Source organism: Dunckerocampus dactyliophorus, chromosome 21 (genome assembly GCF_027744805.1).
Source record: "Dunckerocampus dactyliophorus isolate RoL2022-P2 chromosome 21, RoL_Ddac_1.1, whole genome shotgun sequence".
NCBI lineage: Eukaryota > Metazoa > Chordata > Actinopteri > Syngnathiformes > Syngnathidae > Dunckerocampus > Dunckerocampus dactyliophorus.
In genome coordinates, this window is record NC_072839.1 from 17671224 (window position 1) to 17691344 (window position 20121).

Consider the following 20121-nt stretch of genomic DNA (forward strand, 5'->3'; position numbering starts at 1 on the left):
AGTAAGATCTCTGGAGCTCCTCTGAGCTGCAGACCATTCGAGCAGTGGTAGAAAAATGGCGGCTCTCAGTAAATATGTTACTGCCAAGAACTCCTCCGTAGCAGGTGGCATATTGCTGTTGCTATACCTGCTGAAAAACAGAAGACGAAGGCCAGTGAAGGAATGGTGAGTGTTAAAGGAAAACATTATCTTTATCAAGCGAGATGGTGGTTGGCGACTTTACCGGTGACGACCCATGAAGAAAAGTCCATAAATGACACAAAAAATCCATCTTCCGCCTTTTTTTCTCCAAACAATGCAGTGTATAATCCTTCCGCAATAACCAGAGATAACATTTAATTGCCAACAACACACATCATCGTATAGTGCAGTGTTTACTATTGAATATACTGTACGACCTTCATGTCTGTTTTATTAGCACGAATTTACATTGAAACATTGGCAAATTAGCATCTTTAGTGTTGAATGTTCAACTCCCGAACCCAGTTTAATGGAAGACAACTTTCTATTGTTTTTTAATCCATCACTAAGAAAACATTTGCTAGCTGTGTGTCGTTGCCAAAGGTCATATGCTGCTTTATCAAAGTACCTTTATCTAAGCTTGTCATATCACCAAAGTGTACTTTCTCACATTCCGAAACATATCACATGTAATTACTGGCTGATATTTTCACTCCCAATCAGACCATTTAAATCTGTGGCATGTTTGTGTGGTTGCCGAGAGCAGATCGTTCCAGCTTCAACCGATTATTATCTGAATTGCTCCAACAATCTTTCGTTTAGAGAACCACACACATGCAAGCACAGAGTGGAGGAAATGGTATTATTTTTTCACCACAGTTTTCTAAAATATGAATGTGTGAATGTTGGGTTGGAGAATTGGCTTGATGAAACACAAACATGCACATAGCGTAGACGACCGTCCTCCGCAGTTTCAGTTCACAGACTATTCGTGTTTGGGCTGCATGAACCGCATCCAAAGTGACGTTCTTCCTCTCCCATAATTGAATGGTAGAGGAAACGTTGTATAAATGAAATGCCATGACTTTATTTTGTCTGTGGGTCATTTTTTAGTCTTTTTATTATGAAAGTTTGTAACTACGGAGGTGCCATTGCTATGCACATTGCTATGCTATGCATGCACGTGTGTGCGTGTGCGCGCGTTTGCATTTGCCTAACACACACACACGCTGTGCATGAAATGTACCCCAAATGTCATGATGATATAACAGTTGGCTTGGCTGCTCACATGCATGTGTGTGCACGTTTGTATCAATATTCATAAGCCATGCACCCCCAGCCTGTCAGCCAAAGATTTAACCATACAGTAAAGGAAACACTGTACACTACTTGATTTAGTTTTTTTGTGTTTTTATTTTGTCAGCCTTCAGACAGTATTCAGGGGAATTGTATTTTTCAACAAGTCCCAGTTGCTGCAAAGCGATATTTTTGCTTTCTTACTTCCTGATTGTTCAATGAAGGATCCCAGCTGTCAGACTAAACGTTTGTCCTTTCTTTGCAGTCCAAAAGCAGGATCAGATCTGCTACTAAACTTGGAGGTATGTTGATTGGTATGATCCTTTTGTCCCACATAGACAATGAATCATTTGTTGTGTCTTACATACAGAAGGATGGCAAAAAAGATCGTGCTGCAGTGGACAAGATTTTCTTTCTTCGGATTCTACAGCTTTTGCGAATCATGGTTCCTCGTTTGCTTTGCATGGAGGTATGATATGAATTCATATATTTCTACGTGTATGGTCACTCAGCATAAATAACACGTTCAGTATGTACAAGTTTTAAAGTTACTTTAAGAAGGTGCAAGTTAAAGACAATTATTATGTTATAATGTATTTTATTACAATTGAACAATTTTGAGTTGATCCTTTATAAGATGTAATAGTGTTAGTATTTACAGTAGTCGGGACAACTAAACATCCTGTAACCTGTCCTACAGTGCATCCAGAAAGTATTCATGCTGCTTATCTTATGCTATACAGTGGAACCCTGGTTTTCATCATTAATTTGTTCCAAAAGGTCAGACGAAAGCGGAAATCTGCAAAAAGCACGCCCGTTTTCCACATTGGAAATAATGTAATTAATCCAATTCATCAGTTCCAGACACCCAAAAAATATGAAGAAAAACTGCATTTTATACGGACTCATTCTAGTTTTACATGCAGAAAACATTGTAAGCCACACCCCACATGACAGAAAAAGGTGACGTGAGCTCGTCTATGTATGTATGTACAGATATGTATGTATGTATTGTACTTTATTAATCCCACAGCAGGGAAATTCACTTGTTACAGCCGCAAGCAAGATACGCAAGTAAAGAATACATAGTGACATAGTGACTACAACATGGTTCAGGTGGTGCAGGTGTTGTAGAGCCTTACAGCGGTCGGTATAAAGGACCTGCGGAACCTCTCCTTCTTACACCGTGGGTGTAACAGTCTGCTGCTGAAGGAGCTGCTAAGGCAACCCACAGTGTCATGTAGCGGGTGAGAGGTGTTGTCCATGATGGATGTCATCTTAGCCAACATCCTTCTCTTCCCCACTTCCTCCACGGAGTCCAGAGGACCGTCCAGGACAGAGCTCGCTCTCCTGATCAGTCTATTGATCCTGCTCCTGTCCCTGTCCGTGCTGCCCCCTCTCCAGCAGCCCACAGCATAGAAGATGGCTGAGGCCACCACAGAGTCATAAAAGGTCCATAAGAGAGTCCTGCACACACCAAAGGACCTCAGTCTCCTCAGCAGGTGGAGGCGACTCTGGCCCTTCTTGTAGAGGGCGTGGGTGTTGACGGACCAGTCCAGTTTGTTGTTAAGGTGAACACCCAGGAATTTGTAGCTGTCTACCAACTCTATGTCTGCTCCCTAGATGTTCACCGGTGTGAAGTGAGATGTTTTCCTCTGGAAGTTAATGATCATCTCCTTTGTCTTGCTGGTGTTGAGTTGTAGCTGGTTAAGCTCACTCCAGCTGACAAAGTCCCAGATGACCGTCCTGTATTCCAGATCGTTCCCCTCTGAAACACAACCAACGATGGCTGTGTCGTCGGAGAACTTCTGGATGTTACACTGTGTGGAGTTGTGTGTGAAGTCCGAGGTGTAGAGGGTGAAGAGGAAAGGGGAGACCACCGTACCCTGAGGGGCACCTGTGCTGCAGAGTACCATGTCAGACACACAGTGACGGAGCCTCACATACTGTGGTCTGTTGGTGAGGTAGTCTATAACCCATGCAGTCAGGTGTTGGTCTACTCCCACACTCTCCATCTTCACTCTGAGTAGTGACGGCTGGATGGTGCTAAAGGCACCTGTCTTGTCTGAGACTGCGTGTATGAGTGTGCACACGGCGGGCATGTGCCTGTACACGAGACGGGAGTGAGTGACCGCCATTCATGCCACGGCCACTTTTTGGCCTGAAAGACAAATCTTATTCAGTTGAAAAAGTCATTGCGAAGAATATAGATAATGTGTACCGTAAATTCCAGACTATTGAGTGCACCTAAATGTAAGCCGCACCCACTAAATTTAAAGAGTAAAAACAATGTGGGCCGCAATTGTCACAGGTGTCCACGTTATAACATGGGATACTCCCACAGAAAGACACACAAAAAAACCTTGCAATCCTCCCTACACTCGCTGTTCCCAGCATCACTCGTTAGCTCTGGTGATGAGACGTGTGATGCTTTTGTCATCCGATTTGATGAGCTGCTGCGGTCCAAGCAAAAGCTGTGCTAATTCTACACGTCATCAAACTTACTTAAACATCATTTCGGCATAAGACTTCAAAACTTGAAATTAGCTTCCCCTTGAGAAATTGACTACTTTCTGTCTGTGCACTCTAAGCATCATGGGAGCGGTACTTCTTTTAGCCATAAATTAGCCGCATCATTGTTTAAGCCGCAGGGTTCAAAGGGTGTGGAAAAAAAGTAGCATCTTATTGTCCGTAATTTAGGGTGTATATTGTTTTGTACAATCTGTTCTCTGTAAGCGCTATTGGTAACATATGCCAGACGGTGGTGGTGGTGCCCCTACCCTAACCCTAACCCTATTTTTTGGTGAACAAAGTTCACTTTGGAGCCAAGGAGGGATAGCACCTTTACACCGGAACCCTAACCATGTTTGGGCTGCAAGAACTGGGTCAGAAATGAAGTTGCTGGTCATTTTAGAGACAGGCAGGTGGGGGGAGTAGCCAGGAATCTTTATGTGCTCCACATTTATTATTGGATGACTTGGAGTTTTTTTTTTTATTTCAGCAGCCATGTTTGTGAAAAGTTTACAGCTGTTTATTTCATTATGTGGCTGTGGCATGTATGGCTGGGGGTTGTCATTTGTCCCAGGGAAATGTTCAAACAACTGTTTTGTGTTGCTTGAAGACGGAATCACGTCATCTTTTCTGCTTTTGTGTTTTGCAAGTTCAACATTTAGAAAACATGACTACACAAATACAGAGCCCTGATGAGAGATAAGTATGTTCCAAAAGCCAAGGTCAAACACTATTGGCAAGTTAGTGCAGGATAAGAAAGAAGATAATGTTTGACAGTGTCTAGTAACTATTACTAACTAACTAACAAGTACAAATGAACTGTACTCTTTTGTGTCAGACTGGATACCTTCTCCTTATTGCTGTGATGTTGGTGGCAAGGACCTACTGTGACGTTTGGATGATTCAAAATGGCACACTGATTGAAAGGTCAGCTTCTTTTCTCATTTCCAGTATGAAGGTTAGAGTATTTTTAGAGTACCGTAAAGCACCGTGTATAAACCTAACTTTTTTTTCCACTGGTAAGAAGCAAAAAATCGGGGTGCGGTTTATACACGATGACAGGAATGTGACCAGACGCAGAAATTGACGAGAAGCCCATTTTAGAATAGCCGTCTGTGGGTCAGACAGTTGCTTTGACTTTACCGCCCTCTGCTGTACAGTTGCTGAAAATGCTTGTGTATGCAACTAACTTATCTGACGGCTGTCTGTATTTTCCACACAGTGAAACGATCTCTATATACACTGAAGCTAACCGAAGCTTCCAATGTAAAATACAATACAATGTTGGAGTTTATTCAAATTCACACTGAAGCAATGCAATAAAATAATAATAGAGAAAAAGAGAAGCAGTGAAAGATATCAAAACATCTCTGAAAATTGCAAATTTCTTTATTTGGATTTATTATTATTATTATTATTATTATTATTATTATTATTATTATTAATCTGTGCTAAGCCATAATATTAAAGATCTAAATGCCAAAGTTCAGATTTGTCCTTTATTCTTCTTTTTGAAATTGCTTAGTACCTTTACGCATGTTGATTTAAGATGAAAGAGTTGGCAAGCATTTATGAACTAAAATTTTTTTTTTCCCCGCCATGAGCCTGAAAATGGGGGTGCGGTTAATACACGGGTGAGTTTATACACAGTGCTTTACGGTACTATTAGTATTGCTATGTTATTCAAACTGACTACAAATGTTCAAAGAAATCATTCCACCAAATTTTATTTCATAAACTCTTTTCTCTTTTCTTTTCTTTCTTCTATATTGACTTTTTCTCTCTGGCACATACTGTATTTTCCGTGTTGTGCATAAACATACCAGACAAGTTGGAAAATCAATCAAATGTATCTCCCTTTTATGGCAATTTGATTGAATTGAATGAATTTGGGTACACAGCTGTTAAAGCTACTAGTCATCTGGAATCATTGTGCTTTGCTTCAGTGGTGGCTCTCACCTTTCAATCTTTTTACACCTACAAGCTAATGTTAGCTTAGTGAGTTAGCAAGTCATGTTGAAAGGGAGGGGAACATGCAGCCAAGATGGCAGGTATCTCTAAAGAGTTGACTACTTGGCGCAGCAAGGTTTTGGAGCCATGTGAGAAACACAAAAAACAAGAGCTCTGCCGGAAGCTACCTCAAAACAGCCGTACCCTTCCACTCTTTGCTGATGACTCCACTGTGAAATGCTGTCTGTGACCCGTACGTGCGTGTGCATGACTGTTAGTCAATAATATATGATTTGGTCAAACCCCATCATAGCATTTGATGAATAAATGGGATATTTGTTTGGACAACATTGGGGCTTAACCAGCAATACATCTCCCAGACTTTGAAAGAAGATGCACGCTGCCCACACAAGGGTTCCATATGGAATAGAATGGGGAATGTGTCTTGTTTTCTTAGGGAAAAACCAAAGCATACAGTCAAAAAAGGTTTGTCAACAAAATGATTTCATCATTGTTGATGAAAACAACACTGACTAGTAAAATCAACCGTATATCACATCATTAAGAACTTCAAGGTGAGAGGTTCAGTTGATGAGAAGAAAGCGTCATCCGCCCACGAAAGTCCAGCCAGAATCTGGACTGTCTCAGAAAGTTGATTTAGCTGTGGCATCGGGACACCACTGGTGCTGCACTTGGTCAGAAATGGAAGCAGGCAGGCGTGAGTGCATCTGCTCACACACTGAGACTTTTGGAAGATGGCATTGTGTCAGGAAAGGTGCAAAAAAGCCACTTCTCTCCAGGGAAAATATCAGGGACAGACTGGTATTCGGTAAAAGAATAGGTATTGGACTCCTGAAGACTGTGGTAAAAGCATTTTTGCTTAAGAATCCCCTTTCTGATAGTTTGGGGCATCCAGAACAAATCTAGTCTGGACAAGAAAAGGTGAGCGCTACCATTAGTCCTGTGTCATGCCAGCAGTAAAGCATGCTGAAATCATTCATGTGTGGGGTTGCTTCTCAGCCAAGGGCGTGGGCTCACTCAGAACACAGCTGTGAATTAAGAATGGTACCTAAACATTGTCCAAAGCAACTTCTCCCAACCATCCAAGAACAGTTTGGTGACAAACATGATGGGTATCACCAGCCAGGAGGCAAACATGATAACTACCGTATTTTCACGACCGTAAGACGCACTTAAGTCTTAAATTTTGTCCAAAATGGGCGGGGCGCCTTATAATGGGGAGCGCCGTATGTGTGTACTGAGTTCCAAAATCTGTAAGTGCTGCTGTGTGACTTTTATGAGCGCTCCGCTCGACTGACTGGGAGCCTGCCGACACGCTGCTTGTATAGAGGAAAGGAAAGGTGGACGTGACTGAGGACGCTAAAGGCACGCCCCCTTATGGCGTCATCTATCCATCCAACTACTACCCAACTACATCACCAACATGGATGACGTGCCGCTCACTTTCCACATCCTGGTGAATCACACTGTAGAGAAGACCAGCACGGTAGCGATACACACAACGGGACACGAAAAGTCGTCTTTTTCTGTTGTGCTTGGTTGCCATGGTAATGGACAGAAACTGCTACCTGTGGTAGACGCTGACACTGCCTAAAGAAAAGTTTCCAGCCGGACCAAAGGGGCTGGAAGGACGATGAGAAAATGGATGAGTGACGTGTACGGAAAGAGACCAGATGTTTTTTTCACACGCGTCACCACAAATGAAGCAAATTAACTTGGAGCTGAACATCATTCCGGGAGGCTTGACAAGGGAACTCCAACCGCTGGACATCGGTGTAAACACGGCGTTTAAAGTTACGTTGCGAGCGCCGTGGGAGCGATAGATGACAGCTAGCGAACACAGCTTCACTAACACTGGGAGGCATCGCTGTGCTAGTTTCGCCACAATTTCTGAATGGATGTAAACACAGCGTTTAAAGTTAAGTTGCGAGCGATGGATGACAGCTAGCGAACCCAGCTTCACTAATGGATTGTGGATGCTTGGGCTAACGTGTCTGATGCACTGTTCGAGCTTTCACAAAAGCCAGCATCATTTCTGAGGCGCCGCACGGCAACGAGACTGACTGACAACGACGACAGGGAACCTGGCATGTTTGATGGAGAACTTGCCCCGCTGTTCATTTGGGAATAAAAGATGAGGACTTTGATGGATTTTTGGATGAGGATTTATCAAAAATAACGTGAGTACATTGTTCAATACTTCAATAAAGTACAACCCAACTCAGTTTTGCTCTTGCTGGCTTTTTAAAAACATACAATAGCAAGCATGCTAGCGTATTGTCGCGTCGCTGGGGAGAACTTCCTGTTCCCCAGCGTGCTTTGCGGTAGTGTTTTGGTGCAAATGCTCTTAAAGTTACATGTTTGAGCTACATAGTTGTTAGTTATTGTTCTGCAAAAACAGAGGTAATGTCTTGTCTGTGTTTGCGTTGCTGTGTGATGTTTTTAGTTGTGCACCATGACTTAGACTGTTGTGTTGAGTGATAACCATCCTGATTTCAAGTGGGCTTGTTAAGTCGGTATGTGTTACAGTGCATACCTGCGCCCAATAGTACGGTGCGCCTTGTGTATATGTTAAATACCAAAATAGCACCTGTAGTTGAGACTGCGCCTTTAAATACGGTGCGCTTTATGGTCGTGAAAATACGGTAACTGGCTCCTTGGACAAAACATCAACATTTTGGGTCCATGGTCAGCAAACTCCCCAAACCTTAATCCTTTTGAGAATTTGGGGTCAATCCTCAAGAGGCAGGTGGACAAACAAAAACACGCAAATTCTGACAAACGCCCAAGCATTGAATATGCATTGACAGGATGCCATCAGTCAGGAAGAATTGACAGCATGTCATGGTGAATTGAAACAGAAGGGCTGACTCTGAAAGTATTGACTCCTTACATAAACGTCACTTAACTGTCAATAAAAGCCTTTGACACGTATGAAATGCTTGCAATGATATCTTATCATTAACATCTGAAAACACTGAAGCAGCAAACTTTGTGAAAAGCAGTACAAGTACTTGCCATTCTCCAAACGTTTGGCCATGACTGTACTTCGTAATGGTGTATGGAGCAATTATAAAAGTAATTTCTATCTCCACTGACCTTGTGCGTTTGTCTTACAGTGCAATTATTGGTCGCTCAACGGAACATTTCAGGACCTACTTGTTCAGCTTTGTCCGATTCATGCCACTTGTAAGTGTGTGTTTGATTTTTGAAATATCAATAACTTCAAATGTCAATGTCTTTTGGAATATGTTTTTCTCTTCTAAAGCATTTTCAACAGAACACAACATCATTCTGGATTGAGAGCCCTAATTCAAATAGTTGTCCAGTCCAAACATGGGAGGTGTTCTGTGTAGTCACTGTTGAGATAAGAAAATGTGAGATGTGCTCACGATGCTAGTATATAAATTAGCCCGACATGTGACATCAGAAGGACATACAGTAGGCAGGTAACATGAAAAGGACATGATCATGTCATTCCATACCTAAGTACAGTATAAGCAATTTTTCCATTATATGCCCCCAGGATGGACAGGATGGTCATATTCTTAGGCAGTTCAATTGTGAAATCATAGTTTAATATTTAGAAAATTCCATATTGAGTTCCACAACATGTGTGATATTGATGTGTGACTCTACAGATAGCCTTGGTGAACAACTTCCTCAAGTTGGGCTTGAACGAGTTGAAACTCAAGTTTCGAGAGAGGCTGACGAAGGATCTGTACGACCAGTACTTACAGTAAGTCGTACACAATAGCTTCATCTGAAAACATTCTACATTTATAAATAGTTTAAGCTACAAAATTGTTTCCGTCACACACACTCGTGATCAAAATTTTAAAACCAGTTGAAAAATGTAAAGAATGTACATTTTGCGCTGTTGGATCATAAGAAAGTTCTTAGTAGAACGTGACACTTTTGTGACACGGTTCGATGTTTTTTTACATGCAGCTTGTAAAAATAATCATAAAATAAATCACCCATCTTCTATGACGCATTCTTATCAGCATAAAGTCGTCCCTTGCCACTTCATGGTTCGAATTTTGCAGCTTATCACAGTTTTTCTAAATGAATGAATGAATCAATGATCTCTCTTTTGTGATAGAATATGGCCTATTATTATTCTTAATAAAAGGTAAATGAACAAAAATACAAATATAAGGCACTCAGACGACGCATCCAAAGAAGTGATATGTAGTAATCTAAACTGGTCACTAAATGTCACTACAGTAATGTTGACTCGATAAGACAATAGCCACCACAGGAAGGGCGCTGTCCAGAAAAAAAAACACAAAGGAACACTCCCAATGCTAACGTGTCAGTCTGTTATGTCTACTATGTTTTATTTATATTTTGGATTTTCTATTATTATGTGTACTATATTGGGAGTGTAAAAGTGACTGTAGGGGTGTTATTTCATGTCTACAGGGCTCTAATAATGTTAAAAGTCATATTTAGAAGTTGGTAAACAGGTTTTGTATGCTCTAACTATGAAATGATTCCATGTATTAATAAGGAATCCTACTTATCACAGTCGGGTCTGGAACCAATGAAGCGCCATAAATGAGGGATTACTGTATGTTCAAAAGAAATAGCTCTCTAAATATATTTTCAAACATAATCATGAATTTACTAACATTGTAACAACACACTATAACAAACAAATATAGTACGGTATCATTTGGGGGTCCTGACGGAGGAAAATCGGGGATTATGAACTGCTGTTGGACACAACGAAGAGAAGGAAGCTGCAGTGGTTCGAACATGTCACTCGACGGCCAGGCACACTAGCGCACACGGTAATGCATGGTCGGGTGGATGGGCGGCGAGCTCAAGGAAGACCAAGGAGGAATTGGGTGGATGATGTGAGGATATGGGTGGAGAAGCCGGTGGAAATCTGCATGAGAATGGCGTAGGATAAGGAAACCTGGAGAAGGACATCTCAGTGCCCCAACGGCAGAAATGCTACGGGTGTGACCTGACCTGACGGTGTATTTTCTATTCTTGTATTGTCTATTCTTGTTTCTTTTTTTTCCAACCCTTGGTCTGGTCTCTCAGGGGTTTCACCTACTACAAAATGGGCAACTTGGACAACCGGATTGCCAACGCAGACCAGTTGCTAACACAGGATGTGGAGAAATTCTGCAACAGTGTGGTGGACCTCTATTCCAACCTCAGCAAGGTAGAAAACTATGTTAGCACACCAACACTGTTTCACTCTCATCCGTTACAAAGGTAACTTTAACAGCTGTAAACTTGCTCACTTGAACTTTATTGTCAGATTGAGCAGCAGGTGCAATCATCATCACGCGCACTGGCCCGTCTCACTTCCTGTTGTGTCTCCCTGAAACCTTTCCCCCTGCAATCTGTGTTAACTGGGGACCTTTACATTACAATCCTATTGGAACAGACACTACCTTCCTACTTTTACTTTTTGTATTCTCTATGATCTCCTCACTGAGCTACCACCTTATTGTGGTGGAGGAGTTTGCGTGTCCCGATGATCCTAGGAGCTAAGTTGTCGGGGGTTTTTATGCCCCTGGTAGGGTCACCCACAACAAACAGGCCCTAGGTGAGGGGACCAGACAAAGAGTGGCTCAGTAGACTTCTATGATAAAAAAAAAACATTGAACCACGTTTTCCCTTGCCCGGACGCAGGTCACCGGGGCCCCCCTCTGGAGCCAGGCCTGGAGGACGGGCACGATGGTGAGTGCCTGGTGGCCGGGCCTAGGCCTATGGGGCCCGGCCGGGCACAGCCTGAAGAGACAACATGGGTCCCCCCTCCAATGAGCTCACCACTCATGGGAGGGACCAAAGGGGTCAGGTGCAGAGTGAGCTGGGTGGCAGCCGAAGGCGGGGACCTTGGCGGTCCGATCCTTGGCTAGAAACTAGCTCTTGGGACATGGAATGTCACCTCTCTGGTAGGGAAAGAGCCTGAGTTGGTGATCGAGGTTGACAAGTTCCGGCTAGATATCGTCGGACTCACCTCAGCGCAGAGGTAGTTTCCTTCCACTTTCGAGTGGGGGGACGGGTGTAACCCGCCCTGTTTCGCACTAATGGGAGGCGAGGGCGCTGGCCACGCGACTAAAAGCCCGGACTGTCGGCCGCGTGTTCAGCGCAGCTCTTAAGGCAGAGGGAGTGAGGTTTTACCAACGTACACTCGCACAGCCTCATAGGCTAGCATCCGTTACACTCACCCCCCTCAAACCTCACTCCCATCCGGGTCACGGCACCAATGTAACCCGCCCTGTTTCGCACTGCCCGCACCGGGGTTTGAACACAGGACCTTCGTAATGGGAGGCGAGGGCGCTGACCACACGACTAAAAGCCCGGACTGTCGGCCGCGTGTTCAGCTCAGCTCTTAAGGCAGAGGGAGTTAGGTTTTACCAACGTACACTCTCACAGTCTCACAGGCTGGCATCCGTTACACGGGTCCCGACTGTTGTTTGTGCTTATGCGCCAAACAGCTGTCCAGAATACCCACCTTTTTCGGAGTCTCTAGAGCAGGGGTCTCAAACTCACGGCGCGCGGGCCATTTGCGACTTGTCTTCAAAGATTACTGTAATACGGTGTGCGACAAGCCAGTGTTACTCGTAGGATGCACACATAAGCCTACACTGAACTAACAGTGAGTGACTCACTGAAAAAATGTGGTCAAAAAATTCAACCCATTTTCTATACCGCTTCATTAGGGTCACAGGTAAGCTGGAGCCTATCCCATCTGAATGCAGCAAAATATAAACTGAAATTATTTATTTATTTGATTCACCCTATTACTGTATCAAGATATTATTGTTATTGTGAGCCATGTATCTCGTGTCGTATTGTGAGGTACTCCGAGATTCCCAGCCCTACTCCCAATACTTGATGCGGCCCAGCCTCACTCAGACTCTACCTCTAGTGGCCCCCAGGTAAATTGTGTTTGAGACCCCTGCTGTAGAGGAAGTGCTGGAGAGTGTTCCCTCAGGGGATTCCCTTGTTCTGCTGGGGGACTTCAACGCTCACATTGGCAGAGGCAGTGAGACCTGGAGAGGCGTGATTGGGAGGAACGGCCTCCCTGATCTGAACCCGAGCGGTGCTTTGTTATTGGACTTTTGTGCTTGTCACAGATTGTCGATAACAAACGCTGACTTCAAGCATGTGCACCCTAGTCCGCACTTCCGTGATTGACTTGCGGCCATATGTTTTGGACACTCGGGTGAAGAGAGGGGCGGAGCTGTCAACGATCACCACCTGGTGGTAAGTTGGCTCCGATGGTGGGGGAGGATGCCGGTCAGACCTGCCAGGCCTAAATGTATTGTGAGGGTCTGCTGGGAACGACTGGCAGAGTCCCCTGTCAGAAGGAGTTTCAATTCCCACTTCCGGGAGAGCTTTGACCATGTTCCGAGGGAGGTGGCGGACATTGAGACTGAATGGGCCATGTTCCGTGCCTCCATTGTCAAAACAGCTGATCAGCGCTGTGGCCATAAGGTGGTCGGTGCCTGTCGTGGCGGTAATCGCAGAACCCGTTGGTGGACACCAGTGAGTGAGTGGTAAGGGATGCCGTCAAGGTGAAGGAGGAGTCCTATTGGGCCTTTTTGGCTCATGGGACTCCGGAAGCAGCTGACAGGTACCGGCAGACCAAGTGGTCTACGGCTCTGGCAGTCACTGAGGAAAAAACCCGGACATGGGATGAGTTCGGAGAAGCCATGGAGAACAACATTAGGACGGCTTCGAAGAGATTCTGGACCACCATTCGGTGTCTCAGGAGGGGGAAGCAGTGCACAGTCAACACCGTGCATGGTGGTGATGGTGTGCTGCTGACCTTGACTCGGGATGTTGTGGATCGGTGGAAAGAATACTTCGAAGACCTCTTCAATCCCACTGACACGTCTTCATATGAGGAAGCACAGCCTGGGGACTATTTTTATGGACAGAATTTGTAGGCGCAGCCATAGCGTTGAGGGGTTCCGGTTTGGTGGCTGCAGGATTGAGTCTCTGCTTTTTGCAGATGACACTGGATCGGTTCGCAGCCGAGTGTGAAGCGACCGGGATGAGAATCCGCACCTCCAAGTCCAAGTCCATGGTGGAGTGCCATCTCCAGGTCAGGGATGAGATCCTGCCCCAAGTGGAGGAGTTTAAGTACCTCGGGGTCTTGTTCACGAGTGAGGGAAGGATGGAACGTGAGATCGACAAGCGAATTGGTGCGGCTTCTGCAGTGATGCGGACTCTACATTGGTCTGTTGTGGTGAAGAGCGAGCTAAGCCGAAAGGCAAAGCTCTCAATTTACCGGTCGATCTACGTTCCTACCCTCACTTATGGTCATGAGCTTTGGGTAGTGACCGAAAGGACAAGATCACAGATACAAGCGTTTTCTCTGTAGGCTGGCTGGGCTCTCCCTTAGAGATAAGGTGAGAAGCACTGTCATCTGGGAGAGACTCGGAGTAGAACTGCTACTCCTCCGCTTTGAGAGGAGCCAGATTAGGTGGCTTGGGCATCTGGTCAGGATGCCTTCAGGGCAAGTCCGACCAGTAGAAGGCCTCGGGGAAGACCCAGGACATGTTGGAGAGACTATGTCTCCCAGCTGGCCTGGGAACGCCTTGGGATCCGCCGGGAGGAGCTGGACGGAGTGGCCGGGGAGAGGAATATCTGGGCCTCCCTGCTTGGGCTGCTGCCCCTGCAACACGATCTTGGATAAGCGGTAGAAGATGGATGGATGGATGCATATTCTGTATGATGTTAATATTGTCTATTTTGCTAAAAGGTTAACTGATAATTGCTCCCTCATACTAGTTCCAGATGATAAACTAGGAGACATGATGACTGGTGGTAATTGTAATAAATATATGCAAATGTGTGTAGCAAGCTTATTCTAATAGTGTAAAGGCTTGCATGTGGAAATAAAAGTTTTAATATAAGAGAAAAAAAACAACAACAGGTTGTCTAAATGAAGATGTAGTGGTTGATGGTTGAGTTGTTGAACCAACATACGTTGATGACCAATGCAGGTCAACCAGTTGGCTGAGCCAACAGCTTCACTATGTGGGTTTTCAAATTGGTGGATGCTCTGTACTTTCTAGTGTGGTCATCAGTTGTCTTGTTAACATTGAAATAATGTTGTTTTCTGCAGCCTTTGCTGGATATTGGTCTGTACATCTTCAAGCTAGCAAGTGCTATTGGAGCTCAGGTAAGTCAGCATATTTTCTTTTTTTGTTTTTAAGGCAGCATGTTTACAAGTTCATTGACCAGACCAGTAGTTCTCAACTGGTTTGGCTGTGGGACCCACCATCACCCCTTGATGACAAACGGCAACCCAAATTACGAAAACTTCTTAAACATCTTATATTTAAAGGGCCTGTTTGCAACAGTTGCTGTATGTGGCTGCCTAGAGCTTGCTTACTTTCTAACGTTTTGCAAGCATTATATCCTGCCATCTTTTTGAATACTTTTTTTATCTACAAATTCAACACATGATTTGAAAAAATAGTATGTATAGGTTTTCGGTACATGGTGTATCTGAGGAGTTGAAAGACAGTACCTGGAATTGGACCTGGATGAGAGGTGAAACATCTTAAGAAAATCAACCTAGTCCAATTGCTGTGATTTGTACTCCTCAGATAAACACAAAGTACAATTCCAAATATACAAATGTAACTTTTTTTTCTAATGAACTCTGCTGGTAAGTTAAATAAGAAGAATATTAATAAGAGGTCCATTTTTTCTGTAGACCACCCCTCTGCCTGGGTCAATAGATGTAACTGGACATGAATAGAATGAATTGGGCATGAAACTGTACCTGCGGGTCTTCATTGTGGGGAGAATTCCCCACGCAACACAACGTTAGCTGGTGCGGTCACAGATATGTTTTTGTCATATACTCCAAAGTGACTCACAGAAGTAATTCCACTTTGTCGTAAGTCTAGGCAAGCTGGAAGACGATGGACCTTGTTTGCATGCGTTCTTTCTTCTTCTATTGTTTTGGTGTGTCATATGTCTTTGTCTGTGTGCCTGTTTACAGCGCCACATGTAGGTGTGACTATTTCACTCAGTAAAACGTTCCCGTGTGGATGTGACTATTTATTGATTTCACACTGTGGACCTGATTTTTTTTTTTTCCAACCCACTAAAAAAAACAGGAGAGTTCCCATGTGGACGAGGCCTTAGTCATGCAAAGCTATTTGGAAGCATCATCAAGCATGGCCTTATATTCCAAAGAAGACTGTCACATTCACAAATATACAATTAGTTCTGGAAATATGTGGACAGTTTTCAAGCGTCAAATTGATAACATCCGGGCTATTTATTCTATTTTCACATAGTCCAGAATGTCCCGCATTTTCCTTGACAAGCATCCTATTGAAATGTCAAATCCATCCTAGTCTTGTATGAAAGCACAATTCTAAATATCCTGTCATTTTTGTCAAAATACAGTACTCCTGGGCTAGGTAAGTAAGTAAGCTTCATGGATTGATTCAGTTGATGAGTGTTTATTGTGCTTCATACTCATATGAAAGGTTCTTCACCCACAAAGTGTCTCTTACTCACTTGCGTTTTGTAGCCAGAAGGAGAGAATGGGCTCAGCATGACACCTTGCTAGGTCTTGTGTGGAGACACAGAAGAGGAGAACATGATGAAATGGATGTCAACAACAATGATACAAGCATTCCATGGTATAGAAGAAACTATGGGCCTCGTTCACGAAAATCTTCTTAAAAGTCTTCTTAAGAAGTGTACTTAAGAAGGCGCGGGTTGGAAACTGCGCCGCATTCACGACACGTTCTTAAGTAGGGATAATCGTTCGCACCGGTGTTCTTAGGTTGATGAATGCCAACTGCGATGCCCGTGCATGTGAGCCCTAATTTGCATAGGTCACCGCCTATTATTTCCCATACAAGGTAAAAAATGTGCCGTGCGCAACGGGCAGCTGGAGGCGGCGATGGCAACGCGCAAGGGCAAGACTGAGGAGCAGCTGGACAACAAACGAAAGAAAAACTTCAATTGTACAGAAATAGAGGTGCTTTTACAAGGAGTGAGCGAACACAAGACCACCTTATTTTCACGTGTATCCACCGGTCATCAGGCCATCCAAAAAGAGTCGGCATGGAGCACCATTGCAGGAAACATAAATGCCGTTTCCACGGAGAAACGCACCACCGCAGAGGTTAAAAAGAAGTGTTTTGACTTAAAATAGACTAACAAAAAAAAAGATTGGACTGCACCGGAGGGATCTGGAGGAAACGGGAGGTGGGCCATCAATCAAAAACCAAACCATTTCGGAAACTCTAGAAAATATTTACACAATTATGATGGAAAAATAAAGTCAAAATACATAGTTTGTGTGTGACAATGTATTTTTTATGTGGTTACATTTGATTAGACGCTGCCTAATTAATACAGCAGCCCCGTGCTCTGGCTCAAGACGTGGCTGGGGGCGCATGTCGTTATCTGGGGGTGCTACGTGCGCAATAGGCACACCACGTTTCATTGCGATGTTATTCTGATGATCCTGAACACCTGCAAGAACAGAGAGGGAAGCCTGAAGCCTGAAGCAGGACATCAAATATTCGTGGCTTTCAGCAAATAAATCTAATGGTCCCGATACATTCTCTCTCTGCGTAGCGCACGTCCAGCCAGCTACTTTTTTTTTTTTTTTTTTGATGAATTGGGATTTGAATATATATTTATCGATGGAGTATATTTTAGTTGTTTTGATGATAAATAATTGTTGGGATATTTTATTTGCACTACATTTTTTGGGATCAGGTTGCAAAATCCATCATGAGGGCGATTGCGCATTGAAAGTGCAAGCTTTGCTTGTGCGTAAGAGTCCTCCTGAGCGTTCGTAGAATTTGTTCTTAGATCTAAGAACTGTGAGTTAAGAACACGTTTCATGAATGCCAAAAATCTTCGTAAGAAGGCTTTAAGAACAGATTTGTGCGTAAGAATGTTTCGTGAATGAGGCCCATTGATCATAACCTTCACTAACAAGAAATAGCAAACAGTATTGCTCAAACAGAGCAGTAAGCTGAGAGGAACAAACGACTACATGACAAAGTGCAGTGCCGACAAAGCACGTGACTTAAGCAAGCAGAAGAAAATGTAATTAATCTTAACTTAACCAACAGTAAAATCTACATCAACTTAAATGGAGGACTGGAAGAAGTACTGGAAAATATTAAAGATCATTTTGACTACATTGTAGAGGCAGACTAGCGTTTGGACACAAGAATATTATCAGGTTGCTTCTTACTCAAGTTTATGCTGTCTCACTATCTCACCTTCCACCCACTTTGTGCTTTCCATTGTTTCTTTGCTCCAGCTTTCTTTAACTGGTGATTTGAGATCTATAATTATTCATTTTCACAACTTGACTAGATGCTGCTATGAACCATCTGACAGTGGTTTCTTTTGACATAATGTAGTGCGTGCCTCATGGAATTACGTTTGGTAGAGGTGAAAAGTTTGTATACATTTTGTAAAATGAATATGAAATATACATTAATTTTTGCACCTTTTGTTCAGGTTAATTCTTACAAGGTACTGTATGTTAATTTGGGACTGAGCATTCAAAAGGTTGGCTCCAGAATGTACCCAGCTCTCGTGTATCAGGAGTGCATGTAAGCCTCCAGCTCTGAAGTGGAAAAAAAGTATGAAGCAAAATTGTTTTGCATTGTCACAAAGTACACAAGAGGGGAACCTTCCTTCTTTCCTTCCAGCATGTGGCTATTGGACACAGGCAGCAAGAATACAGACTTTTTTTTTTCCTTATTTTGTGTTTACTTCTCTTTGTGTTCTTCAAAAGTGCTAATGGAAAAGCATCAATAAAGAATTGTTGAGCCCTAGTAGGTAGTGTATAGTTGAAAGAGCCATTCATGTCCCCTGCACTGTTGTATTAATGTATTTATAGCCAACTACATTTCCTTACTCACCTAGGGCCCAGCCATCATGATGTCATATCTGCTCATCTCGGGTTTGCTGCTGACCAGACTGAGGAGACCCATCGGCAAAATGACGGTCACAGAGCAGCGATATGAGGGAGAGTACCGCTACGTCAACTCTCGCCTCATCACCAACAGGTACACACAGCAGCTGTGAGCATTTAGTTCAATTAAATATGCTCAATTAAAGCTTAGTCTATTTTAAATGTTGGTCTGGACTCGCATTGTTTGCAAAAGTCAATATTTGATTTACACTGAACAAGAGTGCAAAGCCTGGAAACTACACAAGATTGTCTACAAGTATTTGAACAGTGACAAAGATTATTTATCAGTATCTTAAATAACAGTGAAAATGCGATTCAAGAGTAGAATGCAGAGGCAAGGAGTATTTGTACATTGACACCCTTGCAAATAAAAGCACAGTTTTAATACTTGGATTAGGGGCATCCCAATTCAACATTGATTTTGAATATTGGTCTAATATTAGCAACAACAAAAAAAGTATCTGATTGGCCTGAGTCTAAAATCTCAGATATTAGAACTCTGATATAAGCAGTCCAGCAATTCTCGAGCCCACTTGATCACAACAGCAGCATGTGCTAACATGCTAACAAAGTTAGCAAGGAGCAGTAATGTCATAGACGTCCACCAAAGACGTGCAAAACTCACCACACACAGGTCCCCCGCGATGGCACAGAACTTGCGAAGGTAACAGGCAACTTCATCACACCTTCGAAGAAGCACCAATAAAAACAGCATGAGGATCCTCACAAAACCTCCCAAACAGCCAACGGCATCAAAAAACTCTGCAAAGCATGAGAAAGTGAGTTTTTCTCATACCTACTGTTGCTAACTATTGTTCTCAGTTTGAGTAATATCACTTGGGCAAATATTTTCTAACAATTCACACTACAAAGTAAGTGGTATCGTATCAAATTGATATCTGTATCAGCCGATACTCAAGTGAAAAGGTTGTATCAGCACACCTGTAACTTGGATGAAAGTCATTTGCCGTTAATGAGTGCCTCAGGAGCCCTTGGACGTTTCCACTAAGCCTTCACTTGCTGCATGTGTGGTAAAAACATGTTCTATTGGCTTGACATCAGGTGAAGAATATTCCATTTCAGTCTTTGTCTTTGTCCAAGTTGCTCTCACGCCATGTTTAGGGTCATCTACGTTGTCAAGCGCCATTATTTGGAGCATTTGGCTGATCGCCTCACAAGTCATCTTGTTACTCCTGTCAGTAGTCAAATGACCAATAGACACGATGGTATTAACATATTTAATGCACATGCTTCCTGCCATGGTTGGACACATGATCATCTTCTTCCAATCCTGATAGGAAGGAATCTGATTCCATAATATTTTCTGGCAAAGTGTAATCTGTCTCTCAGTGGTTTTGCACTTTGTTATAAAACCAATATGTTTACGTTCATAAACTCATCTTTTGATTGTTGATTTGTTA

The 20121-nt window shown here is 43.3% G+C and overlaps 1 protein-coding gene across 7 annotated transcripts in view; it reads left to right on the top strand.

Annotated features, from left to right (window-relative positions):
• The window catches only part of abcd3a (ATP-binding cassette, sub-family D (ALD), member 3a), a 66890-nt gene continuing 46769 nt past the window's right edge, over positions 1–20121 (top strand). For 4 of the 7 annotated variants that reach the window (XM_054766410.1, XM_054766409.1, XM_054766412.1 and 1 more), the window contains exons 1-9: positions 4–165; positions 1523–1559; positions 1628–1726; positions 4607–4695; positions 8859–8928; positions 9381–9478; positions 10798–10921; positions 14849–14905; positions 18652–18794. In XM_054766410.1, coding sequence (XP_054622385.1) covers positions 56–165; positions 1523–1559; positions 1628–1726; positions 4607–4695; positions 8859–8928; positions 9381–9478; positions 10798–10921; positions 14849–14905; positions 18652–18794 — 827 coding nt within the window. In that variant the 5' untranslated portion in view covers positions 4–55. Of the gene's footprint in view, positions 166–1522; positions 1560–1627; positions 1727–4606; positions 4696–8858; positions 8929–9380; positions 9479–10797; positions 10922–14848; positions 14906–16149; positions 16164–16276; positions 17492–18651; positions 18795–20121 lie in introns of those variants that run through there. The other 3 variants (XR_008567448.1, XM_054766413.1, XM_054766408.1) reach the window with 3 other exon arrangements.